At 37.5% G+C, this 20,075-nt stretch overlaps 1 protein-coding gene across 1 annotated transcript in view; it reads right to left on the bottom strand.

The window, feature by feature from the left end:
• Window positions 1-19,617, bottom strand: part of qtc (GRIP domain-containing protein quick-to-court) — a 175,066-nt gene extending 155,449 nt beyond the window's left edge. The window contains exon 1 of the mRNA XM_083115622.1: window positions 19,447-19,617. Within this exon, the coding sequence (XP_082971748.1) occupies window positions 19,447-19,463 (17 nt within the window). The 5' untranslated portion in view covers window positions 19,464-19,617. The remainder of the gene's footprint in view (window positions 1-19,446) is intronic.
• Window positions 19,618-20,075: the final 458 nt, after the last annotated feature.

The following is a 20,075-nucleotide window of genomic DNA, read 5'->3' as shown; positions in this document are numbered from 1 at the left end:
CCCTCACAATAAGGCATAGTTTGATTCTGCCCCCTCAAAATAAGGCATAGTTTGATTCTGACCCCTCAAAATAAGGCATAGTTCGATTCTGCTCTCTCAAAATAAGGCATAGTTCGATTCTGCTCTCTGAAAATAAGTCATAGTTTGATTCTGTTCCCTGAAAGTTATGTTCCAAGTTACGCCCATGGCTTGGCTACAAATTGTTGTAGATTGTTGTCAGGTAATTGATGTAAAACTGAGCAGTAGGAATATTAATAAACCAAATCATAATTACTTAAATTACTTATAATAAAATATATTGTGAGAGACATCTACTACACCTAATGTGTAAGTATCCTACACAACCGTTCTTAATTTTATCTCATTTCGTGCCAGCGGCACACCGCGCTACGACACGAGCGGTCCCGGGTTCGAATCCCGACAAGGGCATAGATGTTCCTTCGTCAACTTCATCGAAACTCATCCTCATCTTCGCGATTAGCCTAAAGTGTCAGAAAAGCTAAGTAAAGTAAACGAAAACAAAGAAACAATGTATCCAGCTTCCCTTAGAACGCAGCTATGGAATACAGTAAAACCTCGTTAATCCGGACTAATGGGGGCATAAGATGACCAGTCTAACGAAAGTCCGGATTAACTGAAATAACCTAAAAGAACAGTATAAAGTGCATTAAAACTCCATTTATAGCAACAAAACACGTTTATTATGGTGTATTTAAAGGGATAGGCATAAATACACTATACAGTAGTGTACAAAGTCTACGGGAAACAGAATTTCATCAGTGGTTGACTTCATTTTCTTTGGGAAGTTCCCTTATTGACTTCTAGCCACATTTAAAACCTTGCATTCTGCTTTCCTTTTCTTTTTTTTGGGTCTTTTGCCTGTCCGAATTAAGCGAAGTCCGGCTTATCGGAGTCCGGATTAACGACGTTTTACTGTATCAACTTTTACAATTATAGCCCTCTCCGAAAAAATTCTACGTACGCCAATGGGCTTGGGTATAGAAAGGAAACACCAGCCGGCATCACCGCTCTTGTGAGTTAATTGAAAACGAATCTCAACATCCAACAGTGAAAACTGTCAAAGGATGAGAAAGTGAACAGAACGATCCAGAAAGAGAGACTGGAAAGAAAAAAAACAATAACCTACCCGGGTCGTTGTGACGAGACAATAAGAATTTCCAAAGGCGAAAAGGCGTGTTAGATCCGGAGGGAAGACAACCTGATTGAAAAAACGGGGAAACAGCTTCTGGCGGTGACATCAGAGTAACTTTCGCTTTCCCAACTGGATGGAGGTCATGAACTTGTATCCTGCAAAGGCACTTCTCCTTTTCCCCTCCTACGCACACAAACACATCCAATAATGGTCAAAAGTGGTTGACGAGAACCCTAAAAAGCCTTTGCTTTTTCCTACTAATTTGTAATTTAAAAATCGAATTGGAACAAGTAGAAATATTCTAAGATGTTTACTGAAAGATTGCAAAAGTAGACTCTTGCCAACATAAGTTGTTTGTAATATAGATTCTTCATTCGTCAAATAGACCTCCCGATGACGTAGTGACAACGTCGCCGCCTTGTAATCAAAGGGTTTCTGTTTCGATAGAGGCACACAGTGATTCGGATCTCACATTAAACTGTAAGCACAGTCCCGATTAGCCTTTCTGTGTATAAAATAAACTTAAAAACAAACTCAACATCAACATAATTGTACAGTGGGATACATATGTATTGCCAAGCAAATTGTACATGTCCATTTCTATTTGTCTTCTTAATGAAAGCTTTAAGAATTGAAGCAAGCGTCTGGCTTCGTCTACAGGGTGTCCCGTAAGTCCCTACCCATTCATATATCTTATGTATCTAGTGTATAGAGTTTTCTGTGTGCTGTTGCGCATAATATTACTCCCGGCGTCTATGAAATGGCCCGCAAGAAGTCCGGACTTGACAACGTGTGATAACTCTCTTTGGGGATACATAAAAGACATTATGTCGAAACAACGTTATAATTCCAATGATGAGTTGAGGGCAGCTGTTACAGCGGCATTTGGAACAATAACCCCTGCTATGTTGCGAAAAATGTCTCGCAGAACATGGTGTCGCATAATATTATGCAGCGAGAATGAAGGACAGCAGATACACGGGACACATAAAATATGTGAATGGGTAGGGACTTACGGACCACCCTGTACACCAGAATACATTCCTTAAAACATATAGGATGCAAGAGAAAAATTAATTATAATATTCATGGACAAATTCCCGAGCCATATTTGTGCGTCCCACTGTACGAAACTTATTTTCGAATTTTTAGCTTGATACTACAAGGAAACAATATGTTGTTAATTCATACATCCTTAAAATTATTAATATATCTTAAACTAGAAGTTTATTACTGACAGAACATCTTCCAACAAGATAGTTAGGTAAATGTATGTACAAACGATGTCGTTTTGTGCGAAGAGCTATATCCAGTTATAAAGTCGTATATAAAGAGAATAACAGGATAGCGTTTACATTTTAGTAAATCAAGGAAACCAAATTCTAATCCATGCATTATTATATAACTTTTATTAACCAACTTACAAATAAGAGCCCTAAATTATTTATTCTAAACTTTGTTAAAAGAAAAAAAAAGACAGTATTTAATTAAATCAATTTCATATTTTTTTCAATAACATAAATCATTCATCATAATATGTTACTATTAAAACCATTTTTAAAGTCGTCAAGTTATCATTTGACTGCAATTCAAATCAGTGAATTTTCTAGCGGTTTGAAAGAATTCAATAGCTATATTTTCAATTTATGGTGATCAACCACTCCGAGCTTGTTTTTTTAAAGTTTTACAGGTTTTCTGGGTTTATAGTCTGCCATCTTGATTTCGATTTCAATTTCTCTCAAATACAATAGCGTTCCAGTTCAGGGTATCTTGTGGAAACAATTTTATCGAAATGAATCGAAATTTACGACACTTCTCGTGGTCACAATTGAGTACGATGTTGCCTCCTCCCTCCTTACAATATGTCAAAGATTTTATTGCCTGTGGCGTAACACAATTATGAGCAGTATCATATTAACCCATAACCTGATTACGCTGTAGACTAGAGTGCGGAATTTCTGTAGACCGCAAAATCATACGGGGCGTTAAAGAAATAAATACATACCATTGTTCGTTTTCCTTCTCAGCTGATTTCACTCTCAACAGTTGCATTGTAATCAACTCAACTCTATACCTACCTAAGCAACTGAAGTTTAAGATGAGAGTTAATTTTGTATGTCGTCATTATGAGGATGAGTAATGATTACATTAACGTGATGAAGGGACACACACACAAAGGAACCCAAACGATCAGGTCGAAACTCCAGCCTTAGAAGATTTGGAGTGCAATTAGAAAGTATTCTGTAGAGTTGCAAGTGATATAAAGCTGACCTAAGATTTGTTACGTTTTGCTGTAGAGCGACCACAAACAAAAGAACCTTCAGTTAAAACCTTCTTAGTGTAAAATGTAACTAATTTACAGGTATTTAAAAGAATAAGTACAGTATACAAATTATAAAGTAAAATCTTTTACAAATTAACTATAATAGCTATAACTCAAAACTTGATTATAAACAACATTTTTCAAGAATAAATAAATTGAACGGCATTGGGAGTGTCACTTTTCATCTTAGCGACCCCGAAAGCTATGGATTCCACACTAATATCGATTATTTTTACATGTCACCCCTTCCCACACCCACCCCTAGGGGTGCCAGAGGTGTCTTACCCCCACAGTATTTCTTTCCAGATTGCAAGTGATACGTGTACCAAGTTTGGTTGAAATTGCTCCAGGCGTTCGAGAGTTACGCCGGAACAAACATACATATGTATATACACACATACATTTGATATCAAATATCTGATATGTATAAAAGTAACTAATTCCTTTATATTTATTAATAATGTATTTTTAAATATTTAGTAATTTACTTTTATATTTAATAACATTATGAAAATATGCACGAATGGGAGAGCAAGGAAGAGTTTACAGGATTCTTGTTGGTAAACCTGATGGTAAGAGACCATTAGGAAGGGCAAGACGAAGATGGAGAGATAACGTTGAGATGGACCTAAAAGAAATCGGTAGGGATCGAAAGGATTGTATAGAGACAGATGGAAGCAAATTGAAGGCCTGTGTTACTACAGCCATAAACCCTCGGCTTTAAGAATGCTACAGAGTTAGTTAGTTAGTTAGTATGAATACATGTATCATATAACAATTAAATATAGCTTTCTATATAAATATACCGCTTGAAGATCTCCACACCTCTAGGCAGGATTGTGGGAGGGAGACTGGCAGTCGGGAGATAGGCCAAGGCCCTTCAAGGGCTGTCGAGTCACGGGTTATTATTATTATGTAAATATATATTTGTGTGTGTATCTTAAGATCTCTCCACCAGTCTTCAATGAGGAGGAGGGGGGGAGCGTGGAATTAATGGTTAGCTTCGGGCGTCAGATACATTTAGCCAGGCCTTGCCCATGAGGTTAGCGCCAGAAACTCAAAAAACGTAGCATGCACACAGGCACGTATCTAGAAATATGTTTCGGGGGGGGGGGGGTCCGAACCAAGTGTCTCAATAATAATAATAATGTTTAAATTAACATAATTGTATTAAATGAAATTAATACTTATTACAATACATAAATTAATATTATTATTACACGAATAGATAAAGAGACTGTATAAGAATTGAGATATGGCAGTGCATATTCATTACGTAGCTTACCTGTAGTTAAAATCGAAATAATTTACATAAAAACAAGTGCCCTGGCAACGAAATTAATGTAAAATAGATGAATAATTGAATATTTATCGAATAACAAAAATGATGTTACTAGGGACGTTCAATATAGCCTATAAGTTTCCGTGTGCTATAAAATATTGTATAAAGCAATGCCATTAAAAAGAAGCACATGGTTGACAAGCGCCATCCTTCGTCTACAAGGAACAACAATCGATTCGTTATCAGACGTGAAGGCGCATGCGCTCAAGGGCGATAAGTAAATGCTTGTTCGGAAAACGCGGGCTCGCGTCATAAGGAGTTCAGAAGCATGGATCCTAAGGGCGCTCTGCTTATGGACTTTTTGGAACGAGGAAGAACAATTAATGCTGACCGTTATTGTCAAACATTGGATAAAGTGAAAAACGCAATTCGACATAAGCGACCAGGTCTCCTCTCAGCTGGTGTCATTATTCTTGACGATAACGCTCGCCCCCACTCAGCAGTGCAAACACAACACAAAATTGAAGAATTGGTGTGGGAACGGCTGCCCCACCCTCCATACAGCCACGATTTAGCGCAGAGTGATTTCCATCTTTTTCCGGTGTTAAAGTCTGAATTGCAAGGTTACCGTTTCGAAACAGATGAAGAAGTGAAACGGAATGTGAGAATTGTGCTCAATAGCCAGAGCCCTGATTTTCTTGCAAAGGGTATGGACAAATTGGTGCAACGGTGGGACAATTGCCTGAATCTCTATGGGGATTATGTGGAGAAGTGAGGAAGGATCCTCCTACACATGTATGTATAGTTTTCTAATGTATCTTAAAAATATTTTTTACAGCATACGGAAACTTATATATTGAACGACCCACGTACATGCAGTTGGCGAAAAGTACATAAATCGTCTTTGTAATGTCATTCAAAGCCTTGCCTTCTAAAAAGTTCAGAGGAAATTAATAACCATCGATTATGCAACAAATGCTAATATTTTCATTACTTAATTTTAGTACTTCATAAGTCTTTGGGGGTGGTCCGCATCCTTGGATTCCCCCTAAATACGTCCTTGCGTGCACAGAGTTTTGAAAATGCGAAAAATGGCCAAATTATTGACCAGCTTGCACGTGTTCAACACCTGTTCTACGCGCATTCAAATCCACCAGGATTGCGCTAAACTAAAACCTTTATTTTAAAACAAGGAAACCATTAACCTCGCATGTTCTGCTGGACGCTTGTTAGTGCCTTTTGTCTTTTGGCCCGAGAAGAGAACAACCTCATTATTTTCGCTCGCAAGGCGTTACGCCCTGGCACACACTTGTTCGAAAGCCTCCAAATCATCGTTTCACGAAACTAATAAAGAGTTGGATCATCACTAATAATAATTACCTCACCTTTTCTTCCTCACAACAATGAACTGTTAATGCCCCTGCAAACGTTCAACGTAACAATCGGCCGTTACGTCATCACAGTTTACGTGTAAGAAATTTAGGATGAGTTATTAACAAAGGAAACTGAGCAATAGTTCATATATAAAAATGCTGACACTGAAATTAATGGCATTGGGATATGATATCAATTTAATTTAACCCCTGGACATTATTCAATAAAAGGGAATGATATAGCAGATACTTTGGCAAAATATGCAACGAATCAAACAATCCAACGGCCGTTTTCAATAAAGTTTCCGTCTGTAGTTTCGGAATCACACGTTAAAAAATATTACTTACTGACTGGCAAGGTTTGTGGAGTAATGCTGGAACTCAATGCGGTAAGATGTAGTATTCTAAACAAGAAAGAATTCCAAAGGAATGCTGGTTCAGACATATACGACTCTCCCGGAGTTCCCTCACAACTATAATGCGCTGGAGGTTAAATCACACTATCGCCGAAGCTCACCTTTACAAGAAGAACTTAGTGCCTTCACCAGTTTGTTTGTGTAGTGAATATATTGCAATTATATTTCAGTGTAAACTTTATGAAACGCACAGAGAACAATTTTTACAGAACTTTTACAAGAGTGGACATTAAGCGCCACGGTCCTGCATAGGACAAACATAACACATTGAAAAGGTAGGGACAGTTTAAAACCTACCTCAGAAACAGTGGAGAAGGCGTTCTCTTTTCAAAAAGCTAAAACCATTGGCTAAGACATTACGATCGTCTCCTAACACAGCTGACAAATCGTACTGAAGGTTAAAACCATGCCTGAGCTAATTCAAATCATCACATTCTTCTCGAATGTGCTGACTCGTACATCGAACGGAAGGCGAATTGTCCACCACTATTTTAATTCAGTCTGTATTTCTCATTGTGATGACTACGGCTCGGAAGTTGAGGAAAAATCCTTTTCTTTCCTAGTCCGAAGACGAGGGCCAACGTAATATATGTTCATTTTGGGTCATTGTAGGCCAGAAAAAGGTGGGTTTTATTTGTCCTTTTTTGCCTTTTTTGGCTTTTTGGTCCTTTTTTAGTCTTTTTTAAGGTCTTAATGGCTTTTTTTGCAACTTCATCTTCTTTCGATTACGTTTTTACTGCCTATTCTCAATTCGAATCATCATCAGTTCATCACCTCTTAAACGTCCTTTCTGTAGTAGAGAAATAAAAAAAGAAAGAAAGAAATATAATTGAACCATCCCTGAAACGAGAGAAAGACATTTTTGGACGACTGAAATAGGATCCGAAGTCCTATTTCTGTAACCCTGTGTGGTTAGGCCAAATATGATTTTTCAAATTATGTTAATCTAAAAAATATATATAATGTCTGAAAGAAGATGCATTTCATTCATATTGTTTTTTCGCACTGTGTGTTCCATACCACCAGAATTTTTTATTTTTTTATTCATTAAATATGTAATTAAAACTGAAGTTATTAATTAATTTGGATCACATTTATACGTCCTTTTTTTTATATTTTAGGTCTTTTTATAGGTCCTCTTTTGGCAATTTATAGGTCTTCAACTTCCGAGCTCTAGTCATCACAATGAATTGAAATAATGACGTCAATAAGCAGAGAACAATGCATGCTTCGAACCAACATAGTGTCATTCCTTAAAACAACACAGGATGTAGAATAGAAAAGTTATGCAAATAGTGGTGGACAATTTGCCTACCATTATCTTTGCCGTTGACTCTACAATGGTTTTAATTATTATTGACTTTATTGCCATATGATTAATCCTGTTTACTATTAAAGTATATAGATGTAAGAAATTTTACTGGAAATATTTTGATCTTCTACTGATATCTGTGCATCGTGCAGCTAAAAATGACAGATCTTTCTTTTCCGTTAGGTATGTGATGTTCTCCCTTCACTAAATGAAGTTCTGTTATAAGTGGAACTACACGAAAAAGAACCTGCGCAGATCCGCGACTCCTGTGCATCCTAGCCCCGCCTGGAGGGGAGGGGCATATTGTATCATGCTTCCTTATGGCCCGAGTTGAACGGGTGAAGGGAAAGGCGCGCGAAGGATTTTGGCGGAAGGTTCTTTTGTGGTCGCTCTATACGGTGACTTCACTCAAGGGGGGACCAAGGAGGGTCACTCACTGCGGCAGAAAAGTAGCAACACCTCCCTCAGTTTTTACGAGAAAAGATATTTTGACTTAGTCTGTAACTTCATCATTATTAGTAGGGAGCGGAAGTTGATGAAATGTCATCTTTTTTCTGACATCTCGGACACGATGGCCACTAAATATTCAAAATATTACACTTCGTCTAGAACCTAAAGATGGTAATTTTAAAGTGCGTTTTTTTGCATTTTTTGCCAATTTTCAGCTTTTTAGGTCATTTTCCTCGATTTTCGGCATTTTCCCGTCATTTTTCGCAATATTTGGTGTATTGTTTCGTCATATTTTATCACTTCTTTCATTTTGGTAATATTCTTGAGTCTTTTCACCAAGGTGAACATAGGCCTATATAGATCTCGCAAGATTGCAATTTACAAGCTCAGATGCGGGAAATTAATGCATTTTACACCAATTCATTCAGTGTATACGACTTTTTCATTAAATTGTTTAAAAATTATTCGGTTGTTTCCATTGGAAATCCTCGTTGCATATTTTGATTGAATGTGCATGTGGTATCATTTGGTGCCCTTTTTTAAAAAAACAATATTGCATTTTGTTTAATTTCCTTTTCATTTCAATTTTTAACCTGAAACTATAGTGCAGGAGGCTTTAAAAAGATCGCTTCGCGGGCTTCCAGCAGACAACAATATGGGGGTTTGTCTGCGAGAACCAATCAGGTCTGCGAATGAGCGAGCCCGGTTGCCACAGCTAGCTCGCTGCACCGTTCAGGAAGAGTGAGTGACCTCTACCTCTTGCTACCTCGGCCTGTTTGTTCGGCTGAGGAGCAGACGACACGAGAGTATCAGCAATAGTGTGCGAGCGACGTCTGCTGTTAGCCCGCGAAACGCTCTTTCTAAGACCTCCTGCACTATAACAAATTTAATGGTAATTTTTTGAATTTTTTACGTCATTTTCCCCCTTTTTTTGGACATTCTATGGGTCATATACCTATATTTTTTTAGGTCATCAACTTCCGCTTCTTAGTCTATACTAACTTCTTGGAACTTTTGTGTAACCACTCGCGCCAGTGGTGGCGATAAGTGGGGCGAGGGTCGCTACTTTTGCGTCCGCACTATGCTAAATCTTATCTATAGAGGTAAATGTACTGTCTTTGTCCCCCGGTTTTGGGACCCAATCGCCGCCACTGACTCGCGCCATATGATATTCTACCTCTCGTACTGCTCTGTGAACTGGCTAAAAAATGAATGCTCATATTTTGTTCCTTCCTGAAGAGTGCAAAACTTCACAGTGTTGATGTCACGTTTCAGGTTACGTGAGGGAATGAAGTGGCCAAGGAATCTTCCACGAGAATATCAATTTAAACGCCGAATCGACAGAGCTGATAAATACCTTTGCAACATCGCTCTCACGGGCACCGCCGCACACTCTTCATAAATCATGCTTTCCAAATTACTTATTTAAATGGGTCTCTATTTGGCTTTAGCTCTCCAACGTTATCCACAATTTGTTTTTTTAAAAAAAAGTTAACACTACGTTGCGGGTTTGTGAGAGCACGTACCCAAATTGAGTATTTCAAAATTACAAAATATGAAGAGATCTACTAAAAATTTGAAAATGTTTAAAGGCATATATCGGAAATATAGGGGAAGGAAGGGTAAAGTGGCCACTCTAAGGTTTGATGAATTCTTATCATACCTTTCTAATCAGCAAAGTTATAGAAACATACACCAATAATAAGTATAATAAATTTACTTCCAATTTCTATTTTTTTTTTTTTAATTCTTGTTGTTTAGAAATGTACACGTTACTTTTTTTAAAATTTACGAAGTGGCCACTTTGCCCGCCTAGGTTGGGTAAAGTGGCCAGCCCCTTCCCATTTTACTTGCATAGGTAAATGAACAAATCACATTGATTCAGAGTGTGTATTTAATCAACACAAGCTCAAGTAATACACATTAAGAATAAGTATTATGTTTTTTTAAGTATTATCTTAAGTATGAAATCTTTACAAGATAAAGTAAATAGTAATTCGTAATCAATAGTCTATCAATAAAGGATTAGGCGTAGGCCTACTTGCAAAATTCGCACTCAAACTCATCATCTTTTTCGTCACAACCGGCGCACTCTTCATGTGCCCACTTCTTACATTTTAAACATCTAATCCATCCTTCATTGCCTTTCGAGTCTATCTGTTTCCTGGCCACTTTGCCCGGAATGACGCCATTACAAAAGCTGTGGTCTAACGTCTAACCTACATGACTTAGCGTTTTCAAACACACATAATTTAAAAGGTTATTTCACGCTGATCAAACAGCACAAGAGCATATAATTATAACACTTACTATTATTTAGCTAAAATCAACAATTTGTACCACTTAGCTAAAATCTGACTTGCGAAAAAACAATAGAATGAGTTCACATCTAGAAAATTGCAGCCTCCCGCTTCAAAGTCACAGACAACACTGACAGCATCCGTGGCGACTGTTTCGCCCGGCTCCCGCGTGGCGGAAGCACTATACAGCGAAGAAAACTCACATGGCCACTTTACCCTTCCTTCCCCTACTTGTGAATACATAGTTCCGAAATATAGTTTAAAATGCATAATATGGTGAGACCAGCCCGTGAAATATTAAAATTTGTTCTGCAATGCAAACTCGTTACAATTTAATGTTTATGGTGCTCTAAAGGATATTTTCCTCCAATATAGGATCAACTAAAACCAAGAATTTCCGACATATCTTCCCGTTGAGTTCGAAAGACTTGAATACTATTATTGCTGTGATTTAACAACACTCCTAACACCCCTATTTCTCCAAACTACCCCTAATTTTTCACAAAAGCACAATCTATGGTTGTTTGACGCCTCTCATATTAAGAATTCTGGATAGACCCCTGTTGTTATTGTTATGCATAAAATCAGTGGAAGATTCTATGGTATAGGATACCTACTCACCTTTTGCAATTTCAGAAAGAAAATCATTTTACTATCAGTACTATCTCTAAAATATTGCAGGAGAATGTCATTTGAATTTTCAAATGAATATACAGTAGGTGATAACTAGGGAACGGAACTTAATGTGATAAAAATCTCAGAAATATTTATTTTTTTATGTCTCATAAATGTTGAAAATATGTGATAAAAACAGGAAAATATGTGACAAAAATAAAAAACATTTGGTAACAAAAACAAAATATTACATGCATTTTAAACCCTGAAATCAGTTTCTAAATGCTTACCTCTTAGTGAGCTATTTTTTGGAAGAGTTGCAGTGGATCACCATAGTTTTTTTTCCAAATTCTCCATTGTACGATTATGTGACGATTATCTCTAAAAAGTATCTTATATTGTGAGAAAGATAGCTCCACGTCACAATAAACAATTCTTGCATATTTAAAGCACGAATTTCACTAACGCTGAAGTTTTCCAAAGCTTCCTTTACTTCATCTCCTTCCAAAACACATGCAATTTGGCACAAAGTTTGAAAACCTTGGTTTATCCCAAAAATATCTGTACATTTAGACATTAGCACTTGCGCGTTAGATCCAGGGGAGGGGGGTAATATTTCCCCCCAATAGGATCTTAGTCGAGGCGCCAGAAGTCTGCCAGCGAGCGTGTTCAAAGACAAAATAAACCTAACACTCTCGATATGAAAAGGGTGCGGAGAATAAACCTTTTTTCATTCGAGGATTTCGAGGTAGCTGAAGTCAATGAGCGATTTTATGTATTTAAAATGAAAATTCGCAAAATATGTATTTACATACGGAAAACTGGCAAATATGTGTTTTTATGTAAAATAAAATTTGCTGTGTTGACATATAAGAATGTAAAAAACTATAATATCAGAATTTTGGCAAAAACTATCTTATCGCAGAAAAATACATTTATTTACCTAAACTTCCATTCCCTAGTGATAACGAAGATAAAATTCCTTCTTAAGGCATTCTGTTAAATGTAAAATTTAACGATTTTGTTCAAAGGTCTCCCCGATGGCGTAGTGGTAACGTCGTCGCCTTGTACTCAAGAGACCTCCGGTTCGATACCCGGTGGATGCACATAGCGGTTCGGATCCCACTTTAAACTGTAGGTCCAGTCCCGATTAACCTGTGTAAAGATTGGACTTAGAAACAAAACTCAAATTAACGATTTAGTTGCTAATGTAAATACACACAGTAAGTGTAAATCGTATAATCAGTACAAATACACAGTATTTGTATTCCTTGTTAAGTATCGTTGCTTTTCTGCTACTTTCGGCTAATCGCAAGGATGAGGGGGGCTGATTAAATGACAATGATGATTATATACTCACAAATAACACCCAAGTAGGAATTACAACACGGGAACTTCTGTCGCGTGTTCGAAAGTCGACCACTCAGGTGTATTGTCTGTGCAAATTAGGCAATGCAAATGCCATAAGAAATGTTATTTCAATACAATTATTATGTACCCTTGCCCTCATAACAATACGTTGGTGTTGCTACTGTTCAAAATGGAAACATTTGTTCAGAGTTCAATTTCAGCATTACTTTATTTGCTATGCATGCAAACAAAGAAGGGAAAGTTCTAAAAGCAGCATATCTTTATTGCGGTCTATACAAGCGCTATGCCGAGCCAAGCGGAAAGTCATGCCTATTCAAGCATGAGTAAATTGCTTTATTTGAGCCGCGTTGATATAATTAACGCAGTGAAGATATTTTAAGACTTTCACTACACACAAGTCTGCTAGTGTAACTCTTTCAAATACGAGGACATGATTTTTCTTTGCATCTTAAACCAAGTTACTTCATGATTACGTCTTTCAAACTGAATACAACTAAAGGTAATATCTTTCCACTTATATTAGTTTATGTACGAGACACTTTCAATTTAGCATTATTCACAGTTGAACATAGTTGCTTCATTGATGCTATTTTTCAATGCAGCCCCTCTTTTCTATTCATGCCAACGTACCACCAGTAAGTCGATGACATTGGGATAAAACATTCTTCTGGTGGTTGTCTCAACCACGAGTGTGTGTCATGTTAAACTAGTTCAGATTTGAAGTCTTTCCCAGAAAGAGACTCCGGAGGTGTTAAATAATCGCTAGGGGATAAGTCTGGAGAGTAAGGAGGCTGTGGGATAATTTCATTGGAAAGTCAATAATGTCTGGCTGCCTTAGCTGAGACCATGGACGGAAGTGCGCATGCGCCAACTGGACGTGTTCATTGGCAAAATAGGGGTGACGGCACTTGGGTCAGGAATCGGTTTGGGTGAAAATGGTCTGCTGTGGAAACAACAATGAAGTTTCAAACGTACTAACATCCGCCAAAATATGTAGAGATGTTTACGAATTATGTAAGGATACAGAATGGAAAAAAATAGCCATCCATATACTATATAAGCAAACAGAATATATCAGGAAAGTATTCATCACGTCACATTAGTAGATAAACTTGTTTGTAAAATTGTAAACCAGTAACTTTATTTTAGATCATTCAATTAAATTGATCTCCTTAGTAAATATTATAATTTGCACAAATGTAGACAGCAGTAATCAGAAGAGTATTCACTCTTCCTAATAATAGTACGTGTTATACATAGTATATATTATAAATATAATAAAGAAAATGTAGTAACTGAATGCTTTGTGGCATTGCGATGGCGTTTTGTAGAATGTGCAACAGGCACCAAAACGACACAGTTTTCTTTGTTACACTTCGAAACTGTTTGTTACGAATTGTAAGAGACAAACACAATACAGCAAGTAGTAATAAACACAATAAGCAAACCCATGCAAGCAAAATGCCACAGGGTAGTTTCATGAGTGTCCTACCTGCTTCCCCTCTCGCGTTTGGAATCACACTTTCCAGCTAGTTTCGTTTCCCTTGGCTGGACTGTACCTGGTTAACGCCCTCAGAATGCATGAAACTAATCATTCATCGCATATCGTATCTCCAGTTTCGTGCAGATATGCAGTGCTCCTTTTCTTGGAAGAAAGGTACTCTTTAGATTGGTTCGTTCCATAATCAGCGAAGCTGGGGGACGCCACTTTGAACAACTGTTGTGAAAGTAGCAGCTTATGAAACTTGTGCAGGTAATAAAAATATTGCATCTTCATACACCGATTTACGCTTATAACTTTCGACTAAGTCGTTTCCGGACCAGGGTTCCTTATCTCAAATTGATACATGTGCCCTTCTCCATCATCCCGGAAACACCCTGTATAGGGTTAAGTTTCCAGTTTCCAAAGATTCTAATATTGTAATAACTGTCATTATTATTAATGAGGTTACAGTTAAGTAATAATATATTTCGAAACACTGTGAATCTAAATATTGAACTTTGATGTAGCGATATTAATTATAATGTTCATGACATTTTTAGTACTTTCAATATTTATTTCATTAGACTTTTATTTACGAATTACAATAATTATATATATGTGATGTATTTTTCGTGACATTTTGAAGAAAACTGCAGAACTACAATTGAATAAATCACATTTTCAAAAGAATTTGAATTTCATAGGCTGAAAATGTATATTTGGTATCAAAATCGTAATTTATTAGCTGTAATTAAAAATTAAATCCACCGTATACAGGGTGACTGGTAATTAGATGTATTCCCTGAAAGGGGTTAAAGTAGAGACAATTTGCAATAAATTTGACCATATGATACCCCGTCCGAAAATTAGTAGTTTTCGAGATAATCGAATTTCAATTGTTTTTTTTTAAAATGACAATTTTCCACATAAAAAGATGAATTGAGAAAAAACTGCTCATTGTGTGGAACTTATTTCAGCGTTTTCTGATAGCTAACAAATAAGTGGTTCGTTGAAAAAAAAGTTTTTCCCAAATAACAATCACATGTAAGTAACGGGTGGGTCTAAACTTACAAGTGATGATAAAAAAATGCACTCTTAGTTTACTTGGCAACGGATTAATAAAAAAAATGGTATGACACGAAGCGTACAAATTACTTAAATTACTTCCTTGAGTCATCAGCTATCCAACAAGGTACAAATGTTGCTAACATTCACATTTGTGTACAAGAAATAATACTTCATTCATCTTCATGTGCATGGAAACAATGAACAATACAATTAAAGAACATTACACGTCTTGCTCAAAGTGGGCACCTCCGTTACGAATGCAGGCACGGAGGTTTTTACGGACATTTGGTCTCTTAACTCGTGATGTAATGGTGTCCTTGATGTGCTGACCAGCTGTTAAGATCGTCTCCCTGTGCTCTTCTTACGAGTTTACCGGTGTCTTGTCATGTGGCTCCAAATGTAAAAGTCGCAAGGCGTGAAATCGGGGGATCGAGCCGGCCAGCGAATCGGGCAGCCTCGGTCAATCCATTTCTTTGGGTAATTTTCATCCAGCCATTGTCGCACGCCCAGGCAGAAGTATGGATGGGTGTCATCAACAATCATTTGATCCAGCCATTTTTCCTGTCCCAAATCTTAAATGGCATCACTTATGAACATTTTTTGAGGAACGGGATGGCAATGTTGTTGGAGGATGTGCCTCTAGCTACAAGATGTGACATGATTTATCAGCATGATGACTGCCCAGCTCGATCCCCAGATCGATTTGACACCTGGCGACTTTTACATTTGGAGCCACATGACAAGACACCGGTAAACTCGTAAGAAGAGCACAGGGAGACGATCTTAACACCTGGTCAACACATCAAGGACACCATCACATCACGAGTTAAGAGACCAAATGTCCGTAAAAACCTCCGTGCCTGCATTCGTAACGGAGGTGCCCACTTTGAGCAAGACGTGTAATGTTCTTTAATTGTATTGTTCATTGTTTCCATGCACATGAAGATGAATGAAGTATTATTTCTTGTACACAAATGTGAATGTTAGCAACATTTGTACCTTGTTGGATAGCACATGTCACAAGGAAGTAATTTAAGTAATTTGTACGCTTCGTGTCATACCATTTTTTTTATTAATACGTTGCCAAGTAAACTAAGAGTGCATTTTTTTATCATCACTTGTAAGTTTAGACCCACCCGTTACTTGCATGTGATTGTTATTTGGGAAAAACTTTTTTTTCAACGAATCACTTATTAGTTAGCTATGAGAAAACGCTGAAATAAGTTCCATTCAATGAGCAGTTTTTTCTCAATTCATCTTTTTATGTGGAAAATTGTCATTTTTTAAAAAAACAATTGAAACTCGATTATCTCGAAAACTACTAATTTTCGGACGGGGTATCATATGGTCAAATTTATTGAAATTGTCTCTACTTTAACCCCTTTCAGGGAATACATCTAATTACCAGTCACCCTGTATATATGTAGATCAACTAGTAGACGCTAAATAATTCATAAAATTTTCCGAGCACTCTTGAACATTACAATGTTTGTCCGGTTTCCGTGTTCTTCATTTATTTTATTGTAAAATTAATGCAAACTGTTTAATAAACCAATGAGATGAATTTCGATCCCCTTAAATAACGCCATGAGCATATATTTGCAACATCAAGCAATGTGAAATCAGCTACATAGAAAATTCTCTGTAAATGCATTCCGCCCTTTCATTTCAGGCGATAAACATTATCTTCTAAATCTGTTATCACGTACGTAGCTTTCTTTTGTAAATATTATTATGCAACAATGATTATATCAAGTTCAAGTCTGGGGAGAAGATAATCTTACGGATAATTTTGAAAAATCAAATTAACCTTCTTTAAAGAATTCATAAAGCGAGAAAATGTAGCATTTATCATTAGAACAAATCAACATGTCTTTTCATACTTTACGATTTAACAACCATCTTCAATCATATATCGCTGGAAATGTGGGCGTACGATTTCATCAACCATAAATGGGATTAATAAGTTCTTTGGTGATGCGGGAATGCACTAATGATTACCAGTCAGCCAGCACAGTCCCTTATTTATAATCGCTATCCAAAACTTTTTTTTAAAAAAATGTCTAACTGCATGAAATGTAAAAGAAAACAGTTGTGATGGATATTCACTCATCTGGTGGGCCAAGTAGAAAAATCTCGCCAAGAATATTATAATCATAATAACAATAATAATAGAAATTTGAAATAAAATGTGTTTATTTTTATTGGTTTATAATAATTATTATTGCTTATTGACAATCGTAAGCATGATAATAATTATTATTTCTATTATTCAATGGCTTAACCCCCCACCACCACGCAGAAAAGTTTCTGGCAACGCCAATAGTGGAGACCGATCTCTCTGAGGTGTGATAGGAAGAGTTGCTTCAGTCCGTAGACATTTGAGCAAGAATTGTATCCTGCACAATTTTCATGCTCTCGATACGTCAGTTTTTTCAATTTCTAGATAATTTGAAAGAGTTTCTGAAGGGGTTTAGGCCCTATGAGCCCATGCTTGACTGTGCCATTATGTATAATGTTAGTTTTTTGTACTACTTTGTTATTGTTTCGGGGGGTGGCCTTTGTGTGATTGGTCCAGAACAGTTGGAAGACAGAAAAACCCATATTGTACAGGTAAGAACCACTGTTCCATTTTCCCTAGTCATTCAGATTATTACATTGCCTTATATATTATTATTTGTATTTTGATATTAAGTAACAGGCATAAGCGCCACCCTTGTGAGGGCAAGGTACTTTAAATGCGCCCCCTTTTCCAAAATTCCACGAAGGTAGCAGATATTCTATAGAACAGGCCCGTACCCAGAATTTTTTTGAGGAAGGAGCCAGATCCGCGTGCGCGTATATACATCTTATACAGTGGCGGCTATTTTGGGTGACCTGGGGGCAGTTGCACCCGACTTTCTTGCCACTTTTGTCCCCGTATTATGACCTCTTAATGCTTGTCTACCAAGAGAAAATAACTGTCCTTTCTCCCCTCCCCCGATTTTGGCACTGGTCAGAAATATGCGGATAGTTCTGAGTTTCGCAAATTAAAAATGTTTCAAAATTTCCTTTATTTTCTTATACCAGAACCATTAAACAGCCACGATAATTCTATGTTTAAAAAATAATATATTAATTAAATTATATGCATTAGCAATTAAATAAAGAATTCTAAATGTAAGTTAACCAATAGCTCGCTACAATCCTTCGTGCGGCTATGGTTAACCAACAAATATAATAGAGACAGACATTTTCACCTAGTAGTCAGTAGCGGCGTTTGGGTGCTAAACTGAAGGGGCAAGGACAATGTATTTACTTTCTCTTAGTAGACAAGTTTGAGTTTTTGTTCCGACAGTTTAAAGTTGGATCCGACCACTATGTATCTCCACCGGCTCTGGGTAGACAAGGCTTAGCATTAAGAGGCCATAGTGCAGGAGCAAAAGATGAAATAGTGGGGGGGGGGGGAACTGCCCCCATGTCCTTCCAATCACCGCCACTGCTGGTAACCTTGCATCAATATCGAATACTGCAGACTTCTGGAGCCTGCCTCTCTACACAACACATTCATTTATGCAAAAACAAAATTGAAATTTTTACAAGTTTGAAAATCGTCGATGCTATTTTCGTAGCTTTTTATAGGTTCACATATAAACATTTCATGGCTTGGGGGGGGGGGCATGGCCCCTCTCCTGGGTACGGGACTGCTATAGAATATCGTTTATGTTCATTCCCTCCTCAATTTATTTGAAGTTGATGCCAGTAGTCACAGGTTATCGTTAAGGAAGCCTTTGGGTGTAATTGTTTACGTCCAAAGTGGAAAGATACGCGAACAAATAAAACAGTTGAATTTCTGTAGCCCAGTGGCGACATCATTCGGATGAGTTCAACATTGGATGAAATATTTTCATGTGGAATGTGCTTTGGTGGTTATGGCTGCTACTAATCTCTCTTACACTCATTTTCTCTCCTTTCCTCTTTCTTCTGTTTATGTGTGTGTGTGTGCGAGTGAGTGAGAGATCCCGGTTAACCAAATAGTTTAGACTCTCGCCTTTGGTGCCAGCTGTCCCGGGTTTAATTCAAGGTGGGAACTCCAGACTTCGATGTTGACCTAGCATCGTGACGACAATGGAGCTACGTACGTCTTGAATAGAAGAATCCGGCTCCGGTCTCAAATAACAGTAATAAGAGTCGATGCACTGACCACAAGTCACCAAGTACAAACTTCCTTCCTGTTAAAATAACAAAATTCGCATTCACATAACATTTTCGAATCCAACTCCATTATGACGTAATATGAAAATGAAAAAGAGGCACTTACCTCCTCCTCCCCCACATCTTGAAACCAAAAGCCAAGAGCTGCAGCCACGATGATGCAGCTCGATCTTCGATCTCTATTGTATTGAAAACCGCTCCAAGTGGAGGCCACGACGTTGCATCAAGTCACGTGAGAAGCAATCAAGCACTCCGATCCACCACACTAGCCCTCTCGCAATTAACACGGCGTGTGTTAAGAAGTGAAATTAAAAGGAGAAACCGCACGGAACGGTTTCACCTGATTCCTGCGCGTGGTACAAAACAAAACAACGTCCAGTTATATCCCATGCGTGATTTGCTCGTTCCTGCCAGATATGCTCCAATCGCTTGTTTTGCATTTGGCATATGATTGCTTTGCTAGTTGGCGGTGGGTTTGTGTTGTGGAAGCCACTTGGGGAAGACAGAGAGAAAAATAGACACGGTCCTTCCCCTTCTCTCTTTCCTCTGTTCTATTTCTTCTCTCTATTTCTCTCTCTCTCTCTCTTTGCAAAGCTAGAGAAAGAGAAAGAGAGAGAGAGAGAGAGAGAGAGAGATAGACAAGAGAGAAAGGAAAAATCCTCTCTCTCTCATATTTCCTCTTTTTCCCGTTTATTCCTCTTTCTCTTTTTTCTTTCTTTGGTTTTTCTCTTTCTA

The sequence above is a fragment of the Lepisma saccharinum genome, chromosome 30, assembly GCF_977018435.1.
Source record: "Lepisma saccharinum chromosome 30, izLepSacc3.1, whole genome shotgun sequence".
In the NCBI taxonomy this organism is placed as follows: Eukaryota; Metazoa; Arthropoda; class Insecta; order Zygentoma; family Lepismatidae; genus Lepisma; species Lepisma saccharinum.
The sequence above is the reverse complement of the archived record's forward strand: the minus strand, read 5'-3'. Positions and strand labels throughout refer to the sequence as shown.